The 18,724-nt window shown below is 42.9% G+C and overlaps 1 protein-coding gene across 1 annotated transcript; it reads left to right on the top strand.

The window, feature by feature from the left end:
- Nucleotides 1-2,023: 2,023 nt before the first annotated feature.
- Nucleotides 2,024-17,221, top strand: LOC311267727 (neuronal pentraxin-2-like). Its single transcript, XM_084370954.1, has 5 exons — nucleotides 2,024-2,949; nucleotides 4,534-4,780; nucleotides 8,942-9,186; nucleotides 12,770-12,949; nucleotides 13,536-17,221. Exons 1-5 carry the CDS (start codon nucleotides 2,500-2,502, stop codon nucleotides 13,761-13,763), a joined length of 1,350 nt encoding a protein of 449 aa, XP_084227080.1. The 5' UTR covers nucleotides 2,024-2,499; the 3' UTR covers nucleotides 13,764-17,221.
- Nucleotides 17,222-18,724: the final 1,503 nt, after the last annotated feature.

Raw genomic sequence — 18,724 nt, 5'->3', positions numbered from 1 at the left:
ACCAAAGAATCTGGGCATGCGATTTTTTATTACATGTTTGGGAAAAACTGTTATCTAATGATTATAGAATAGCCTCCACCTAAAACCACGGATTATTCTAGTATTTGGCTCAGGTCACAATTATTGTACTTGCCAAAAACACGCAGAAATTGAGCCAGAATTGAAACAAAAACACGAAGCAGACTTTCCACTAAATCTTATTGTCAGCCATTTCAGATCAAACATTTACAGCAGCACACATCAGCAGCCTAATGTGACCTATCAGCCTGACAGGAGGAAGATCTTTTATTGGCTGGGTCAACAAAGGCGGTTTTAGAAAAATAGAAAAAGTAAAGGAAAACTTCAATGAGAGCACCCTGGACGTGCAGAGTGAGAGTGCACCGACTGCAGATTCAACGTTAAGAGGAACACACTCTTTCATGCTTGACATTCCTGATCAAAAAGAGGCTTTTATAGCAAACTGAGCCTATCTGTGACTTCGTTCAGCATGGCCTTCATGGTGGCATTCAGCATTTACCATCGTATTCTCAGAGCAAGCAATGTGGGTTTGATATGTCAGCAGTCAGTCTTTAATCTGAATACGTCTGTTCAGAAAAAAACTCACATGCAATCAATATACAAGATCAAATAGCGTCATTTCAAGAGTCAAGTGTAAAGTTTCACCAACGCCGCGGGGTGTGCTGTGGAAAAAAAATAAAGTCTTGCTTCTCATGTGCACACCAGTGTGCGTGAATGAGAGGAGGTACAACGGGGATCTGGTTTTAATTCACACCATCAAACCTCTCATTTGAACTGGGGTTTTAATTAGATTTGCTAATCCTTAAAGTTTGACCTCGGGTCATGTGTGCCCACAGGAAGAAAAAGAGTTTTTGTTCAAAGAAACCGAGACTCCACTGGGGGCAGAGAGAGTGCAACATTTCCCCAGTGCAGGATTATCACTCAGAGTATCATATCATTAAATGATGTGTTGTGTTGATGTAATTCACAGCAAGTAAACAAGCTCCCCCTAAAGACTTACTCCACTAATGTTACACATTACATACATGTATATCCATATGTATCTGTTTATCCAAGTTACTTATAGGTGTTTAGATATATGCATGTATGTATTTGCATGTGCGAGTACAGACAGTAGTGTTTGCATTCATGTGTAGTATATCAATATTTACAACTTATCTTATGTTGTTGTTTTGTTTGTTTTTCATCTCTCTGTAAGTTTTCTTATCAAACAGAAGCCAGGAACCAGGCAGTCATTGACCAAAGCACAAATAAAAAAAAACAAATCAATCAAATCATCATATCAACAACAAACAATCAAGCAAAACAGTCATGGGAAAATTTAAATGATAACAAGAAATCATATTTTTGTTCTTGCAACAATCAAGATGACATGTTGATGCAAACACAATAAAACATGTATCAAGTCATCATGTGCAGAGCCTCCGTGGAAAATACACACACACACACACACACACACACACACACACATGCAAATCAACCAAAGCAGCACCATCACATATTAATATTGATTAAAAAAAATTGCACAGTAACACTGAGACACTGCCTTTTTCCAAAACTGGCCCCTACATTACCCACAATGCAACTTAGCCACACAGTGGCGCCACTGGAGGAAATTAATCAGATTACACGCAGCTTCCTCTGGAGCCACAGGCTTTACACTACTTTTTTCACCTGTAGTACTCCTCAAGACCTGTAAACACACTTTAATGTGTAAACTCGGTGGAAGCACCCTTTAATATATGACCAGCATCCATTTAAAAGCGTGCAACAACCGGAGCACCAACTCCTCCCGTGTGTCTGTCTGACATCTTGAAACTTCAGCGCACTGAAACAGGTGACACGGAGTCAAAGAGACATGTGAGACATGGCATGACTGAGGTCTGCTGGGACTGGGTGATGACGTAGGCTGAAGCTGAATAAACCGGAGCGCACAGATGATGAGCGGAAGCGCCAGCGCGCACCTCCCCATAATAATCCGGTTGAGCAGCGTCGCTGTCTTTTCAGCACCACTCACTGACAATCCAACCAACCGGAGAGGCAAGACAGGCAGAGCTGACTTCTCTGCAACCTGCTGTGGATGTTTCTGTTTGTTTTTTCTTCTTTGATTTAAAGAATCAGTGCAACTTTTTCCCCTCCCAGTAAAGGAGCTATCAGATTCTGATTTTAACCCGCCTGCTGAAAGTAAGAATTTAGATTTATTGGTGTATTTTCTCAAACAGGACCGACCATGTGGTTGGTGGATGTATGATTATAGGATTCCTCACTGCGGATTCTGGCTGGTTTTTTTCTATATAAACTAAGTTTTTTCTTTTTATTACACTTTGGAAGTGTAGAAAAAATGTCCGCAACCGCTTGAATTAACGAGTTGTTGTTGAAATAAGTTTATTGATTATTTCACAGGAGACTTCAAACGTTCACACAGTAATTCAGGAGCCTTTTTTCCCCCTTTAATCCGTGGAATTTGTGTATCTAGCCGGGATGCTGATCTCACTAGTTGGACTTTTTTTCCTGGTCAGTGGACGCGCGGTGCGGAGCCAGGATGCTACAGGTAGCCGCTTCGTCTGTAACGCCATCCCCCCGGGCGCAGAGCCGGGCTGCGGGTACAGTCCTGCGGGGAACCGCGTCCAGAGCAGCAGCCCCGTGGAGGACGAGCTGCGGAACACGATCATCCAGCTGCGGGAGACCATCCTGCAGCAGAAGGAGACCATCGTGAGCCAGCAGGGGACCATCAAGGAGCTCAACTCCAAGCTGGCGCGCTGCGAGGCGGCAGCAGACGAGTCGTCGCAGGGCAAGTCCCGGGGTCAGGGCTCCAGGCGGAAGGAGTACGGGAAGAACACCATGGGGGACCTGCCCCGGGACCCCGGCGAGACCATAGACCAGCTGGGGAAGACGATGCAGAGTCTGAAGGGTCGGCTGGAGAACTTGGAGGTAAGGCGCAAACATGGAGCTCGTGCGTAAAAACGTGCCAAAAACCACTTTATTAACCAATATGGTTAATTACTCACGCAGCCAACTGCAGTGTGTCTTTGTAATCAGATCTACCTGCGCCTTGGCAGTGTCTGTCAGCACGTCACCCCTCTCATGCCTCACTGTGGAGCGTTTGCAAAATGCCCTCCGCTGCAGGAGACCTCTCTGTAGGCTCGTGAGATCAAAGGGTCACGTAATAGGCATGTCACATCAATACGATTTTAATCATTAAAAAAATAACCGATGGTGAAACCCGCTGCACGGGAGCCATCAATAAGAAATGAGCAACAAAAAAGCCTGTCAGAGGTGTAACCATGCATGTGGCGCAGGGGTTTGAAATACAGATTTGAATAATTAATGAGCACCGCGTGTGTGCGTGTGTGTGTGTGTGTGTGTGTTCCACATATTTCCCTTGCAGTCATGTGACTAATTATTCACAGCAGCTGATGAAATCCATCCCCAGCGCACGGATTTTGTGAATCAAAAGCGCCTTAATGGTTTAAATCGTTTTTGTTTTCCTGTTGACCTGAGAGCTCACGAGCCCTTTTGTTCAATCCCAGCAGACCTCGCTCCCGGCTCGGAGATCACAACTCATATCGAGGTCACCTATAGTGGAGAGTTTTACTGTAGGAGGCTGATATGAGCTTTATCTCTTACGTCATATTATATCACATCACATCATCACAAGGCATTTTTCACCCTCTGACAGCCCTGAAACAACCACGATGCTGTTTATCAAGATTCAAGGTTATCTGTTCATACAGTGCTGCATTGCTGATCCATTCATCTCTCCATTTGTTCCCATCCCCCCTCACTGCCCCATCTCCTTGATTGGAAGCTTTAATGCCCCCGATCAAATCAAGGATACACTTCTGCTGCTGCAAGGATACATATTATATTGCATTTTAATCACATATCTATTGATCTGCATCTGCTTAGCATAGTGATTATGGCAAGACTGGTAGCTGCTGATAGGATCTGCCTCCCTGGAGCAGGACCTCTCTCGCTTAATCAAAGCCATTCGGGACCTTTGCTTTCGCCCGCTTCGGCCTTTGGGCGCCAGATTAGTAGGGAGGGTCACGTTTGAGCGTTTTCAGATGGGTCCATTGTGTCAGGGTAAGATTAATCAAACCACCTGAGGGCCAGAGGGTCAGTGAAAGCGCCGCCACCAAAGTACAGTTGTTGACCCTCTGTTGTTTCTCCTCAAAACCCATCAACCATCTGCGATCATGCCCTACATGACGTCACATGCGGCGCCTACTTTTAATACCCGGCCCAGCCATCATGAGTGTTTGGCAGGTCACCAATCAAACGCCGCCGCACACAGGGACACACTGTCTTCATTTTGATAGTGCTGTATCAAAAACAATGAAGCTAAAAGGATATCAGAGCTGTGAGGTAGATGCACTGCAAATCTAGGTCTTGATGGTGACTGAATACCTGTTTGAGTGCACAGGATTAACTGGATTAAATGTCTGTCTCACTCACTCCATCCATCCATCCATCCATCCATCCATCTATCTATCTTTGTTTCTGTCTATTTAGCAGCAGAGTTTGCGTCTCCCCACCACAAATGTGTCAGCTGGAAGCGCCTCGGCACTGGCCCCCCTGCCGCCGGAGCTGCGGGAGCTGCTGCGGCAGCGTCTGGGGGCGCTGGAGACCCAGCTCCTCCGGAAGGTGGCCGAGCTGGAGGAGGAGAAGAGCCAGCTCTACAATGAGACCGCGGCCCACCGCCAACGCACCGAGAGCACTCTCAATTCCCTCCTGGAGAGGATCACCGAGCTGGAGAAAAGTGAGCGATGCAACGGGGCGCTGCTGTGAAATGTCAGGCCAGACTTTTTTGGGGAGGGGGATGGATTTTTTGTTTTTTTGTCTGGCAGATTATTGCACTAATTAGTCAATCCCTTTGCAAATTTCTGATGATGTAAGGAAAAAGCTCACAACATAGCCTTTTTCTCTCAGTGCTATTCTCGGAGCAGCTCCTGGTCTTGGAAATAAGGCTTGGAAAGCAACACTGAATGTTTAATTAGTTTAAGAAATATTGGAGGGATGTCCACACTCCAGGGCATTGCTTTGATGGTAGATGTCAAAATAACACTAAATATCTCCGCCCAAAACAAAATCAGTTTGGAAGATTATCCCACCAATCACTGGTCATTTCCTGTAGACACATATGTCCCCCGAGGCTCAGTCAATTCAGTCAGGGGCTGTTTGAGGATACAAGGTTTAACCAGAGTTAATTGCACCGATTTAAAGGATGTGGGCTTACCAGAACACCCACCTGTACTATAATGAGTCAGTGCAATACGTTAGTGGGCCTTATTAAATTCAATTTACGTCAAGAGAGGTGTCACGGAGATGTTGATTCAATTCTGCAGTGGCTTTTGAGGCTGGAGTTTGTGGTGTTGGTGTTGTCAGCTGGAAATATGAGACGTCATTATCACCCGATAATGAATGTGTAACATGTTCTGGTTGTCTCCCTGATCTGGCTTTACAATAAAGAAGACTGGGTTCAAACCCAGCACCCCATGATCCTCAGAAGTCTCAGCCTTGAGCTTGTAAGAGGAGCAGTACAAGGAGCTGGCAGAGGACATTTTTTATTTACATGATTTTCATTCTTTCTCTTCCTTTGTGTTGAGTTGTGGGTCAGAGTGGTTTGACTGGTTGTGCGTGGACAGACCCTGCTTCCAGCGTAGCGCCGGCAATGTGGAGCTTTTGTTCAGTGTTGCAGCTGAACAATGTATCCAGAGAAATGGTGGTTTGAACGGCAGCTAAGCCTCAAATACTCTGCTCAACGCAGATAAAACTCTGGTTCAATCCCATTAAAATATGCAACATGTTTCTTTGGTGCAAACCCACTGCAAACTGTGTGTGTGTGTGTGTGTGTGTGTGTGTGTCTGTCAGATTTTTCGCAGCCCATTTTCTCCTGTTTTATTTTCATTTTCTCTAAAACTTTTCAGCAAGGCTCGCTTTCTCCCTTCCTGTCTTGATCGTGCATGATCTGTTTACTCCATTTTTTCTTCATTTCTTTATTCAGAGTCTTTTAAATAGTAAAACTCTTGTTGTCCGTCTTTGACTGGCCGCCAGCCACATCAATTATAAGCCGGTATGACCCAGTATGAAACACGTAAATGAACTAAAGCGCTAACATGAAGGCCAGAAAATAATAACTGTAGCAGATTTATCATTTTTCAATGTTTTCAGATTGTGAGTCTCTGTGTGTTTGTCATCATGGCAAAATGTGGTCCTGCTCACACCTTCTGTAGCGGGGACTACCACAGAAGCAATTTATGAGTATTTTGCCAGGTATTTATATGTCTGTCTGTCCTGTCTGGCGAGAGATTTTATCACTACGATAGTGTCACAACCGTGCAGGAAACAGGTGTTTAGTTAAGATCAAAACAAAGGTCCGAAGATGGGCATTGGGCTGGAACTAGAGAGGTTTCCTGGCCCTGTTTTCAGTTACAGATAGGGCCGAACTCTGATACTTTAATGGCACCAACTGACATGCCTCCATACTGTCAAGTATCAATAAATGTCTAAATCTCAAGACCTAAGGAGTTAATCATGTCAGCCTCAGTGGGCCAATAAGCATGCAGCAAGCTTGTTGTGCCAAGATCTAATAGTGCTGGTGATTGGCTGTCCCAAGGCATGCAGGAAGAAGACTAGGTAACACCCAGAGACAGGGCTGACCATGTGTATATGTAATATTATCTTTTGTTAAAACGGATTTCATAAAATTGTGATCGACAAAAAGTCTCATTCAAGAATCAGCATCGAAGTCAAGGTATTGGTACCACATGAGACATGGTCACAAAACTTAAAAGGTGTGTAGTTGAGATCAAAATACGTTGGTCCTACCCAGTAGCTAGAGTACTCATGTAATAATGTAGCAATGACTATTGTGTAGTCGTGGGTCTGGTGTGGTCCCGTTGCTAGATGCTCTCTAGTTAGGCATGGTAGCGGCATGGCTTCAGGGACATCCGTCGGTCATTTAGTCTGTCCGCCAGTTTGGTCCAGACTGAAGTATCTCAAAAACAACTCAATTGATTGCCATCACATTTGCCACATATATTCAGGTTCCCCAATGGATCCATCCTCATAACTTTGATGGATGTTGGAAACAGACCGCCTCAGGCAAAGATGCATCTGGATGCACCGGACCACAAAACACTCCAGCTGGCTGGTGACGTATTGCGAGGTTGCAGTGACAGCATCTTGATTTATATTTGCTCGGCACTGCCTAGTTTGGGAGTTTGATCAGAGTTTAATGAGTCCGGGTTGTTTCCCTGGACAGACTCATTTACATAAAGTTGAAGTTTATTTATGCAAATTCTGATTCAGCCAACGGTCCGTCAACTCTTCACCACACTGTTTCCTGTTTCAAATTAGACAATGTGCTAAAACCAAACAACGCCCAACTCACAGTACGTCACCCATCATTTGGAGTGTTTATTGGTACAGGGAGTGCACTCTGGTTCTTGAAGTTTTCCTGCCTGGGCTAAAGGGAAATCTGCTGCCCTTTTTCATGTAGCACCAATTTTAAAAGTATTTGTGTCTTTTGACTGCATAGACAGCCCAGCTTTATGCCAGGGCTATCTTTCCTGTGGTAGTACTTTAATGATTAAGCTGACATTTTTGTTTTTTATCGAAGTATCTAATCGACTACTTGATGTGTTACCTCAGGATTTGGCACGTACATCATGGTCCTCAGAGGACCACCTGACCTTTCTTGTGGCACCATCACTTTTGGTTAAAGACCAGAAAGCTGCTTAACGTATTCCCATCCACCTCAAATGTCCTTTGTGTTGAGTGCTAATTAGCAAATGTTAGCATGCTGACATGATCAACCAAGATGGTCAACATGGTAAACATTACACCTGCTAAGTATCAACATGCTAGCATCATAATTTTGAGCATGTTAGCATGCTGATGTGAGCATTAGCTGGAAACATGGCTGTAGACTTTTAGTCTTGTTGTGTCCACGTGGTTTCGTCTGAGAATTCCTCAAGTCAGAACAAAAACATGGAAAGTCAAGTCAAAGTGATTTACTGCCATTAACCATGATAAATGGTCAGGTAAAACAATGTTTTAGTGGTTTTAAGGAGTGAACTGGTGCACCAACAGGTCTGGGACAATATCACGTTGTAATATAAAGCTTCAAACTTCAAACATAGATCAAATGCACGTTATAATAAAGTACATCCTCTTTGTAGCCTCCATATTGTGACTTCCTAACACAGGAAATGGGACCATCTAAGGAGAATGTGAACTCTGAGCAGCATGCAGTATATTGGCCCAAGGCTAAAAAAAATATAAATCTTTCTCACCGATGAGATATTAGAAGTAGCTGGCTAACCTTTACTTTGCTAGCAGCCAACATGCTTCTTCTTCTGCGAATGATCCTCACATTTGACATCAGACCTCAGACTTGTCTTCCTTTTTCCTCATCTTAAATGTACAAGGGATGATTGATAAGGTGCCTAAGGTGGAAGGAGATGAGTTATACAGCTTTCGTTTCTTGTACTGCAGTTAAAGTCTTGAAGTTAATAACTTTCGTGGTGGTTCTGTTCTGAGTGATTGAAAATTGTGAGTCAGCACTGTCTCAGACAACACTCCAGTCCACAGTGGCGATGGCTGCCATCCAGGAATGCAGACACCAACACCTGCCCTTATTAACCCTAAAGCCTCTGCCTCTTCCCCAAGATGAAGAAGGTGTTCAGTGATAGCCATTTTGACAGGGATGGTGACCACTTTCTGGAGGTGCAACAACAAATGTGCTAGGTTGTCTGAAATTGACTCATTTTTCCTGAGGTATGAACCTATCAATCAGCTAGGGTTAGGGTAAGGGGGTTAGGGGTTTGGGTTATCATCAGAAGATGACCACAAACAAGACTAGAAAAAGCCCTGACACATTAACTTATAACCATATGTGCTTGTTATCCATCAACAGGTAATAACGCCTTCAAGTCGCCCGAGGATTTCAAGGTGTCCCTCCCTCTTCGCACCAACTACCTTTACGGACGCATCAAGAAGAGCCTGCCAGAGATGTACGCCTTCACTGTGTGCATGTGGCTCAAGTCCAGCGCCAGCCCCGGCATAGGAACCCCGTTCTCTTACGGCGTGCCGGGACAAGCCAATGAGATAGTCCTCATCGAATGGGGAAACAACCCCATTGAGCTGCTGGTTAATGACAAGGTATGTCCATAATGAAAAACTGGTTTCTTGCTGTTCTGTAACTATTTGTGGATAGAGACGAGCGCAATTTGTTCGCTCTGCCCTGATTATTTTCTGAGATCAGCTCAGTATCATTTATTAACCGCCTGGCAACGCAGCGGGCTGTAATGATGTCGGTAAATGTGGATCAGCGATGACGCTCGTTAAACGCAAAGAAAGCACGAATATGTTCACGTGGTGCGAAACAAGTGGTATGTACATGTGAGCACAATCATGATAACAGCCGAGGGGAGAAACACTGACCATCGGCTCTGAATATTTAACTTTGCACCTTATAAACATTTAATATCATTGACCTACATTCCTCACACACCCAGGAATAACAGTAATTCATTAGAGAACTTGCGCTGCCATGTGTGCTCGTTTGAAGGCCCCGCTCTTCTTTGCCCTTCGTTCTGTAGACGTTATATCACATACCGTGAGCTTTAAGTCAACTAACAACGATTTTAATTAACAACGCAGAAAACACGCATGAATATTTTATAGCATTTAGTCTTAAAAGAGAAAGGATTGTAATCTTCCTGATGGCGCCGATGCTTCTGCAGCCGTGTGATGTTGGATTTGTTTGGAGTTTTTCGGTGAAAATGTTGCTGCACCGGAGAGAGTTTTTCTCTCTCTCTCTCTCCCCACTGTCTTGTTTACATTGGGGCGTTATTGGCACAGGCAGGTCTCCTCACAGCTTTCCCTTCACCATGCATTATACATGTGTTCAAGTCAGACAGATGAGAGAAAGATGGTGGGAGAAAGGGGAGAGTATGAGACAGAAAAGAAGTGGGAAAGGGGGTAGGAAATAGAAAAAGCTGCGGAGCGTTGGAGGGGATGGAGTGCTGAGAAGAAGAGAGAGGGAGGGAGAGAGTGAAAGATCAGAGGAAGCAAGCAAAGAGGAAGTTGTATTAGAAAAGGAGAAGGAGTGCAAGACTTGTGAATATGATTAGCGTATGTGCAGCAGCACATCCATGTGTTGAACTTGTTCACAGTGATAACAGGGCCCACTGGGGCACATTGTTTATGCTGTTGATTTGGCTGCATACTAAAAGGGGAGCAGAGCGCTGCCTCGACAGTATTAAAAAGTGCAACGTTGTCTGTATTTTGTATTTGTGGGCGGCTATGCAGAGAGGGGATCTTCATTGTTATGAACCAACAACTTCATCAGGTTAGTCAGTCACTTTGTTCAGGAAAACTGCAGCTCCATCTCATGAGTTTTTCTCAAGGTAAACATTCCCACGGCGTCTCCTTGGCTACCGGGAGTTTAATCTGCAATGGATTCGTCTGGTTTTGTACAACACGAAAGCTGAGTTACTTTGGCAAGTGTGCACGTGTAATCTGACGCTTATAAATCTGGTGTCATCTGGAAGAATGTTTTCCAAATTTTTTTAAATGTATGCAGATTATTCTGGATTATTACAGAATTTTCCTTCTACTGTTCCATTAAGAGTTGTTTTTTCATGTTGGAGGCAGGTACTTAACTGATGTCTTCTCTTCTTGCATGACCTTTAAAAGACATTTTACACTTATCTGCAGCCTTTTGGAGCTGAACAGCAACATGTCCTTTGGAACGCGAGTAAAATAAATAATGGGCATTTTCTCACAGCAGACATTTTGACATTTTGTAGCAGGAGGAGCATAGATGGACCTACCGACACCTGCACCACTTGTAGGTGCCGGTGTCAGGGTCCTTGCATTGTACATGTTGGCTCAGTGAAACACAAAATGAAGTTACATGTGCTCTGATTTGGAAAAGGCACTTATTATATTATATTATATAATATATAATATTATATAATATAATATAAGGCACTTATATTATTTTATTATGTTTTTTCTTTTTCTTCGTTAAATTAAGATTTTTGATGTTTCCTTGTTTATGCTTCTTATCCATATGTCTCTATTCTATGGCATTAACGTGTAAAGTTATATAGGAGAATGTGAAGATGTGTAAATGAAAGTTTAAAGGTGCAACACGTAAACATTTCAGCTTTAAACATTCAAAAATATAAATAAAATGATGAACAGAATGTGAAGAAATAATAGTTTCGATGTTCTGTTAAAGACATCCATGTATTGTGCTGCAGGCATATCTATTGAAATCAGCATGCTAAACAGCTAGCTCCTATCCACTTTTTACCTCTAGAGGTGACAGCCTGTGCTCTGAACTCCCGGTCTAGGGGTAGCTACAGTAAGCAGCAGTTAGTGGTTACTCTGGTGATATGCTGCCCCCTAATATGAATTTGATAGGTGGCCAATTCTTGCATACTGCAGCTTTAAATATACAACCATATAGACAACAGCATGACAAAATGCTTTCTCGGTGGAGGTGAAAAAAAAAAATTAAAAAAAATATAAATACAGTAGATGCATTATTAATAAATAAGTGTATTTTGTGCTTGGTGTAGGGATAAATCAAATAAAAATAAAAAATACAACCATGTCATATAAAACTGTCAAGCCTAAAGTCAATGAAATCTCTGATGTTACGCACTGGCGGACTCAGGGTGTTTGAGTGGTATCAGTGACAATAAATAAAAATGGCACGACATGTATGTGGTGGGGCACCAGCAGGCAGAACGGGCACTGGATGGGCACCCTGTAGGGCACTTCATGTTTTATCTACCATCGGGGTATCCAAGAGGGCACTTTGACAGCATTGTCTAGAACAATGCGGCGGCCCTGCACCCCCCGAGTCCACCAGTGATGTAACTTTTGAATGGCATGAATAAATCGTTTAAAAAAAGAAAAGGAAAGACGAGTAGGAAAATAATAACTTCTACTTTGTGATATGGGAATGAGCTCACTTGTAGTCATTTAAATGAAGATGAGTGAATCATGTATCCATTGAAGTGTCTGCCCTGAGGATATGCTGTCTCAATATTAAGCTCTTTGTGTACAAATCATCACGGCTGTCATACATTAAGTCCTGCAGAATATTTGACAGGAATTATTTTTTTCATTTGAAGAGTCTTTATAACAATGCTGCCGGTGTCTGCAGTCCCAGTGGCATTAAAGATGCCGCCTCACCTCCTTAACCGGGTCAATTGCCTCAGTAATTGCAAGTGACTTGAATTTTATTTTCAGTGTCTCTTCGCATCTTTAAAGGTTTACATGCACCTGCAAAAACACTGGGATGAGGAACTCTCAGAAGAAGAAGGCGCCTAATGAGTAACACATTAACAATCTCATGTGTATCCTCAGAGGACTATGATGTCACTGGCTGGTAAAATAACCGGTTGTTTTTCTTTGATCCGCGAACAAAGCCCAATAGCAGGACACTGTTTTGCTGTTAGCTACCCGACTGCTTTGAAGGAAGCTCTATCCCTTGATGTCACCTGGGTAATCTAAATTTTATATGTCGCGCTGGCTCATCTGGAGAATTCTCTGCAGAGGCCCGTCTCTTTGAAGCCCTAACCCCTTTAATTGCTGTCCTTGTTTCTAACGCGCCGCAATTAATCTCAAACCTCTCTTGACTCATCTTGCCCCCAAACCCTGACCCTGCTCTGTCCTCCCTGCACTCATGTCACTCACCCTTTTGCCTCGACCTCCTGACCAGGTGGCCCAGCTCCCTCTGTCAGTGAGCGACGGACGCTGGCACCACATCTGCATCACCTGGACGACCAGAGACGGTTTCTGGGAGGCTTACCAGGATGGCGAGCGCCTTGGCACCGGGGACAACCTGGCCCCCTGGCATCCAATTAAACCTGGAGGGGTGATCATCCTGGGCCAGGAGCAGGTGAGCGCGGTAGAGAAGCTTAGGTGGTGTGTGTGTGTGTGTATGAATGCATAGTGTGTGTTTTTCCTCCCGGTGTGTATTCTCCCTTGAGCTCTGTGCCGGAGGCGCTGAGCAGGGAGCACAGGGAGTGGAGGCAGAGAGGCACCTCTCACGCTATCGCGGCCCTGTCAGTATTACCTCATTCATCCAGCTCTAAACTGCAACTTGGTGCCCTTGGGAGCCGCGGTAGCGGGTTATTCTAGCGGTTAGCTCCATGACAGCTCCATGTATATACATAAGAAATGTACAGTGACGTATGAATAACGTCCACAGAGAGCCATTAACTCATGCTGCATTAGTTTGGAGCCTAAGGAGGGCTGAGTTGTTTTATGTTTCAGTCATTCACACAAGGTGAGATTTCTGCATGTTGCACTACAGTATATTGGAGATTGCACAACACACAGTTTTTTAAAGCGGCAGCACACTGCAAAAATATGCAGACTGCAGAATATCAAACAGAATTGATTCATTTTAATTAAAGTCTGTTTACATTTCCCTCAAAAGTCAACTGCTACAGTAAACTTCCATTTCCTGTCTCTCCATGCAGGACGTGGTCGGAGGCCGATTTGACGCCACGCAGGCCTTCGTGGGCGAGCTGAGCCAGTTCAACATGTGGGATCGAGTACTGCGGCCCGTTGACATCATGGGGCTGGCCAACTGCTCAGCGTACATGCCGGGCAACGTGGTACCTTGGATCGACGCGAATGTGGAAGTGTTCGGCGGTGCGAGTAAAGCGGCTCTGGAGATCTGCGAAGATCGTGCTTTTGATTCCTAAAGGATCTGGAGCGAGGAGATCCAGTATTGCCAGCGAGTATTCTGACTGTTTGTTGCTTGAGTCACGTCCCGAAGGAGAGGGTATAGTGCAACATTTTTACATATTTATACGCTCAGACTGCTCAAAGACTCTATGTTTATCGGACTCATGTTGATGTGTCCATTCGATCCGAACCCTGAGGACGTTACAGGAGACTATAAATTAGTCGGCTCCTCTGAAGAAGATATGCTGTTGCATCAGTCTACTCTAACGTTATGACCCACTGTCATTCTGTGTCTTCTCTTCAGCAGATCAGCTTTCATTTGACACCTCTTTGAAAACGGCTCTTTTTTGGTTGCTTTCCTTATAGTGACGATGCTGCACTGTATTCGTAGTGAATGTGAGCTCAAACAGGCTTTGATGTGCTGCGGAACACTATTCCTGACTTAACACGGTAGAGAGCACTGTGAGTCTCCTCGCTGTTTAAAGAGCAATGAGGCGCCGGAGTAGAAACGCGGTGTAATGAGGTGGATGCTCATGAGTTCAAAGTGGACGACAGCAACCCCTCGCTGTTGATTATTTTGAGGCAACAGGGCAGAACGTCTAATGCATGAGCGATGAGTGGAAGGCAGTGGAGAAGAGACAGTGCATGTTTTCTGTCAACACACGGAGTGCGTGTGTGCGGCGCGTCCAAACGAGCCAGAGCGGCGTGCTGCTGACACCATTACGTAAGAGTGTGTGTGTGTATGTTTATGCGTGTATGGCTTGTCTTGCGTGTTAAAAAACGAGAGATTACGAGGGAGGGAGGACATTTTCATTCTTGTAAATCTATGCTTAATACCTCTCTGCCCCTTGAGCAGCTGCCATATCCCAAACAGCTTTATGGGCGGGTTGGCTCTGCTCAGGTTAATAGCGATGTCGGACAGCTGCCCGGGACTGGCGTACCGACAGAGCCGTGGACGCCAGCCGAGAGAGCCCGGTGAGGGCAGGGACTAGGCCTGACCTTCAAGGACAATCCTTAATTCCTCATCTGGGTAGTAATTATCTGTGTTTGTGAATGAGTGTAGCGGTGAGCAGCCAGCGGTGTCAAATGAGAGCAGCCCTCTATGGACGTGATGAATGTCACCGAACAAGAAGAGACCTTCTGATCCATGGATATATATTTTTAAAAAATGTAGGGAATCAATGGATTCTGGCACGGCTTAGTGAATAAAATTGATGCTTTTTGCAGCTTACTTTATGTTAGTCCTGAATGTTGTGGTGCACATGTGTTTCAATGCTGTTTGTTCTTCATAAACAGTGAAATGCTGATATTAAGCCTGGTGCTGGAGCCTCATAAGGAAAGTAAAAAAGAGGCAACAAAGACATTAACTTTCTTCTTTCCTCCGTGTGGAATTTCCTTACTGAGTAGTTCAAAAGCCATTAAAATGCTTTTATCCACCTTAGAAAACAATGCAGTCGAATAAAGAATAGAAGATCTGATGCAGTAGGTTTCTGGACAGCGCAGAATGTTAAAACTGAGGGAGCACACTCAACGCTATAAGCACATATTGGATATGTCACCAACTGGCTGTGATTGTTCCTCTTTTGAGTGTCTTTGTTCAAAATGTTTCAATGTAAAATCAAGGTGTATTTTTCTCGCTTTTCTTCTGCTTATGATTTTTGTCCATTAGCAGCACATTATGTAAAAAACAAACAAACAGCAGAAGTACTTTAAGAAATGCTTTGTTTATTTGGTGAATGGCCTTTTGTGAGAACCATACGTGCTTTTGCTTGTGGACGATTCAGACTTTTCTAGCAGCACACGGACAATGAGGGACGCAAGAAAACAGAAATTAAAAAAAAAAAGTATTTTGCTATCATTGTTTTAAAAGTCACCTTCGCGTGCCGTGCCCACTTTAAGTTTCTGCCATGTGGTTGAATGTCCTTTTGCACCCAATAAAAGAGTGAACAAGTTCCGAGAGGTGTGGCGATTAAAGCAGCGAGTCAATAATGTGACGGGGTAGCTAGACAGCTGTTTGAACAGTTGAAGCATGCGAGTGTAACCCTGTCAAGGTCATGCATTATTCTTCACTGATTTTTCTTAAAGGATAAATTCGCCCAAAAAAGGAAAATGCAGTCATTATCTACTCTCCCCCATGCCGATGGAAAGTCAGGTGAAGTTTCGTAGTCCACAAAACATTTCTGGAGCTTCACAGCAAAACTGCGTTACAGCATTTTCCCAAACAACTGAAGTAGATGGGGACTTGTTTTAAAATGTTTAAAATAAACAACTGAAAAAAAAAAAAAAACTGGCTACTTACGTCTGGTGTTATCCCAGTCTTCAGAAGCCCTGAAGGTGTTATTTACACCGTCGGAAAACATTTGAGTTTGTGCAGAGTAAAAACTGTTTCACCCCGAGGTCTTTAACGGCTTCCTCTTGAAGAAATGCCAGTGCCTCACCTGATTTGGCATCTCATTTTCATATATTACATTTTTGTTATTACAGAGAAAGTAAAGGACCAAAAACTGTCGGGTACCAAACCCTAGTTTGGAGCCATTTTATGTTTTGTTTCAGCTGTTATTTTAAGTCCCCATCTACTTCAGTTGTTTAGCAGACATCTGCAACGCTGTCTTGCTGTGAAGCTCCAGGAATGTTTTGTCGACTACGAAAACTTCACCCGACTTTCCATCCGCGTGGGGGGGTGTAGATAATGACTGAACATTCATTTTTGGGTGAATTTACACTTTAATGAGGAAAACATACTTTAATCTTTAAAGGAGGTAAACAAAGCTCCCTATTTTGACATTTTTGTTCACACTAATTACCAGGGCTGCGCAATTAATTGCTAAGTAAATGAAATTGCAACATGGTTGCAGTTATTTGATAAAGGAACATTTGCATGCAAAAATGATCATTCACACTAATCGTGAATTATATTAATATCCGTCAAAATAATCTCAAGATGCTTTTTTGACCTTTAATGCAGCCCGACTAATAACAGTCCTGATGTAGATGTTTGTCCCGTTGGTATAGACGTACTGTATCATTCGTAGGAATAGCCATAATACACATGGAAGGATCTCGTCTGGGCATTGTAATGCTGTGAGCAGTGGAGAAATCCTCTTGACTGGCAGACATCCAGGTGGAAATGAAAAAATCTGCCCATGTGGATTATGGGAGCTGCTACAATGTAGGACACTGCGAGCCTTCTTCATTCTCCTCCATGCTTCCTGTTCATGCTACTGCCAGTGTGTTGGTGGTGACGCAGCGGGGGGCTCTTGATTGTTAATACAATAACAACGTGAGGCTTCCGATACACAAGCAACAATGTGAAATATGGATGTGTGCGTGTGATGTTTTTTGAGCATATTCTGTACTTTCAATTTTCACTGCTTTGCTACTTTAACACCCAGTGCACATCTTGATGTTCTCACATATTGAGCACAACTGAATTATTAAAGAAAACTATTCATCTGCGTTTAAATAAATGATAAATACGTTAGTTTGTGTAAAAATGCATTGTAGATTCTTCTCTAAAGTCTGAAGAACAAAAGGCTGCTGCAGATGTAATGACAGCGGGTAATATGTGGCTCCTCATCATCACTTCATTTGTGCAAGACAAAAAGAAAGAGATGAAATTATAAATCTGAACAATTTCTAATTTTCATTTGCTACAACTAGACAGCTTTTGGGATATTACTTCCATTACTGCACTGGAAAAAAATGCCACTTTTTTTTTAAATTAGTCAAATAAAATAATGATTAGAAGGTGTTTTTTGCTGGTAATAAGTAAAAGAAAATTGCCGATGGAAAAAGTTCAATTGTCTAACTCTCAGACCGGAATGCTTCCATCAATGTGACTTTCTCATATTAAGTTTAATGAGATTTTTTTTTACTAGAAATTAGTCAGATTTACTTTGTAAAAATTTGAGTTTTTGCAGTGTGCTGCTGCGAAATTGGAGCGAGGACCTGAACAAAGGGCCCATCTCTAATGCAACAGAAATCTATTGTCCATATATGTAGGTCTAATGTGTTTACGTTCCTGTTTTTAGCATTATTTGAGTGTTATGACAATAATTTCACCTTATATTTACATATCAAGCTGATATGTTTGACAGTTGACACATATGACACAGACATATGTTGGAATTTAGTGTCATCTTCATATATATTGTTATATCTAGAAGCTAGTTAATAATGTACATGCAATATATTATCCAATATATCAAGTGATATATTCTCTCGCACAACAACTGCACCATATATTTATAGTGCTATAGTATAAATACATTTTAATAATAGATTTTTAAATACATATCAGTCTATATTATGAATATGTTATAGAAATGTACATTCATTATGATTAGTAAAATAATTTTGAAGCAAAATTGCAATATATTAGCGTGTATGTGGACTTCATCCATGTATTAGAGGTGCAATATGTAAGAATTCTGCTTCACTAAAATTATCAGTAGAATGTGAATAAATTGCAGTTTTGAAGTTATGATGTCTCTGCATTGCGTTGCAGAGAAACCTACCTGAAGTTAGGATGCTAACCAGCTAGCTCTGCAAGACCTGGTCCTCTGTTAACTGAGCTAACTAGTTCAGGGCAGCTACAGTTAGCAGCTACTCTGGTGATTAGCTGTTTGAGCATGAATTTGACAGGTGTACAATTTCTTACATATTGCACCTTTAAATGTGTCAGTGTATGTCAGTATATGCTGTTTGGTGAAGGGTGTTTGAGTCCCAAGCCTATACAACCTCCATCAAATTATTAATGAGGAAGAAGAGGGTGTGTGTGTTCAATAAACGATGACAATGTATGTTTCTGCAAACCTCCGATATGTTGCAAATTCACGTTTCCTCAGGTTCAATTTTCACTTTTATTTTGTGGAAAGGCTGTGCGTATGCTCTGGTTAAGTTAAGGCACAAAAACACTTGGTAAGGGTTAGGAAAACATTGTGTTTGGGCTTAAAATACCTGCTTTAGTCAAAGTAAA

This window comes from Pagrus pagrus (assembly GCF_965226575.1).
Source record: "Pagrus pagrus genome assembly, chromosome: 13".
In the NCBI taxonomy this organism is placed as follows: Eukaryota; Metazoa; Chordata; class Actinopteri; order Spariformes; family Sparidae; genus Pagrus; species Pagrus pagrus.
The sequence above is the reverse complement of the archived record's forward strand: the minus strand, read 5'-3'. Positions and strand labels throughout refer to the sequence as shown.